General features: G+C 39.1%; 1 protein-coding gene across 1 annotated transcript in view; it reads right to left on the reverse strand.

Annotated features, from left to right (window-relative positions):
- LOC101853708 overlaps positions 1 to 1,434 on the reverse strand; it is a 12,461-nt gene extending 11,027 nt beyond the window's left edge. Inside the window, exons 1-2 of the mRNA XM_005102337.3 lie at positions 1,313 to 1,434; positions 275 to 408 (exon numbers count right to left, since the gene is read on the reverse strand). Coding sequence (XP_005102394.3) covers positions 275 to 408; positions 1,313 to 1,434 — 256 coding nt within the window. The remainder of the gene's footprint in view (positions 1 to 274; positions 409 to 1,312) is intronic.
- Positions 1,435 to 2,155: the final 721 nt, after the last annotated feature.

Below are 2,155 nucleotides of genomic sequence, written 5' to 3' on the forward strand. Positions count from 1 at the left end.
TGTGTGTGTGTGTGTGTGTGTGTGTGTGTGTGTGTGTGTGTGTGTGTGTGTGACATTGTTTCCCCACCCCATGCCCGATCTCTATGCTTGACGCCATCTGGTGTGTGTTTAACCGAAAGCAAAACACGATAAAGATGTCAATTTGCATAGCTTTAAACTTCGTTATATCTATGAGTTCAGAAAACACTCAGCTGGATAAACTAAGATCAAATAACTCCTTTTTTAAAAGGACAGATGAATATAAACAGAGTTTGTGAAAAGACAGGTTTATTACCTTCATAAACAGGAATCAGAGCCACGTTCTTTAGACCAACCGTGACGTATCGGTTCTGTAGTGGCACGAGCTTGAGAAGGCCTATAAAAAACTCCCCCAGGTGAGAAATCCTCTCTAAGCTACCAAACGCCGAGCTGTTAGAAAAATAGACAGAAAAAATGTGTTATCAAGCTGATGTCTTTTTTCTTTCAACTCAGTACTGTCAGTTCCGCAAGAAAACCTAGGGACCTATTAAAAAACAATGTTTACGAAAACATAATAACATTTGAGTTTACACAATATTGTACCAACAGGGGCGTTTGAAGAGTAGCGGATACTCAAGAGGCAAGTTACAACTTTCTCACATTCAAAGTTCTTAGCCACTGAAGACAGTGATAGTTTATGAAAGTTAAATCATTCTTCCCATTGCGTATGATAGTTTTAACTTGTACAAAGAGCGGTCTTATAGCAAATTTACTCTCTCTCTCTCTCTCTCTCTCTCTCTCTCTCTCTCTCTCTCTCTCTCTCTCTCTCTCTCTCTCGTTCTACGTCTTTCGTCTTTGTGTGTCTTTCCATTCGGTTCCGAATGTAATGACAATTTTAATATACATAAACGTGCATTGACATGGCACATTTGACCTAACGTTAGCAACCAACTTCGTTAAAACGCAAAGGTTTTCAAAGTTCGATTTTCAGTTGGCCTGTACTTTCTTTTATTCTTTCCTTCGTTTACGGTGCAACTTTTGAAAAACAAAGTTACCTTCCTCAGCAAAGAACTCACCATCGTACGGGTATGGAAAAAACTTCTAGATCTAGATCTAGTTCCAAAAAAACAACAACAACAACAACAAGAAAGAAAAGAAAAGAACAGAAGAATTACTCGTCGCATAGCTTTTCACGGTCACTAGATTCCAGATCGATCGGTTTAGAAGGTCAGGTCTGTATTTATTCATCGTTTCAACAAATGCGCGTGAGAGGTAGAAGGGGGTCATGGACCTCAGTAGCTCACACGTTGCAAAGAAACTGGGTGTGAATGTGATCCAAGCGGCTGTTACCTACCCGCTGTTGTCCTTAGCAGATCTCATGTAGATCTCAAAGTCAGAAGACACCCAACTGAACAACTTGGCGATCTTCGTAAGATCAGCTCTATCCAAAGGATGGAGTCCCACTGCCAGTAACATCCCTCTGTGTCCTGAAGATATAGAACCATTAACAGTAATTAAAAACAGAATCAAATTATGGACATTAAAACAAATATACAGCACTTAGACAAATTGTAATAGACCAACATGAGGATATAAATACCAAAGACCACCGAACACCTTTCTGTCCTAAAAAGATGGCATCCCTTTTATATAATACTATTTTTTTGCTCACGTTCAGCTTCGTATCGTACACAAAATGGATATTTTAAAGGTGGAGTGTTTGACTCAGGAGCCGTATCCGTATTTAGTTTAAAATAAGAAAAGAAGGCGGATGTTTCACACGTACGTCATCTAAGGAAAAATGCTCATGCGTGTTATTGTTATTTCCCATTAGATTGAATTCATTTCTAATGAGGTTCCCATTCACAGGCATACACTCGTACAAATGTTCATTTTAGAATTGTACTCTCGAATGCACATACAAGCGCTCGCATAGTCACGTAAAGGCTCTAACCACCCTTGTTCCTGCACCCCCCCCCAACCCCCCCAAAAAAACAAAAAAACAACAAACAACAACAACAACAAACAAACAAACAAACAAACAAAACCCACCAAACAAAAAGACAAACAAACAACAACAAATAAACAAACAAACAAACAAAAACAACAACACTGCACCACACTCCTGGTAGTTTTAATGTTATCATAATAAGGCTAACCCCAGTCATTGTGGCCTAAAGGCTCGGAAACTGTATAT

Source organism: Aplysia californica, unplaced genomic scaffold, assembly GCF_000002075.1.
Source record: "Aplysia californica isolate F4 #8 unplaced genomic scaffold, AplCal3.0 scaffold00321, whole genome shotgun sequence".
Classification (NCBI taxonomy): Eukaryota; Metazoa; Mollusca; class Gastropoda; order Aplysiida; family Aplysiidae; genus Aplysia; species Aplysia californica.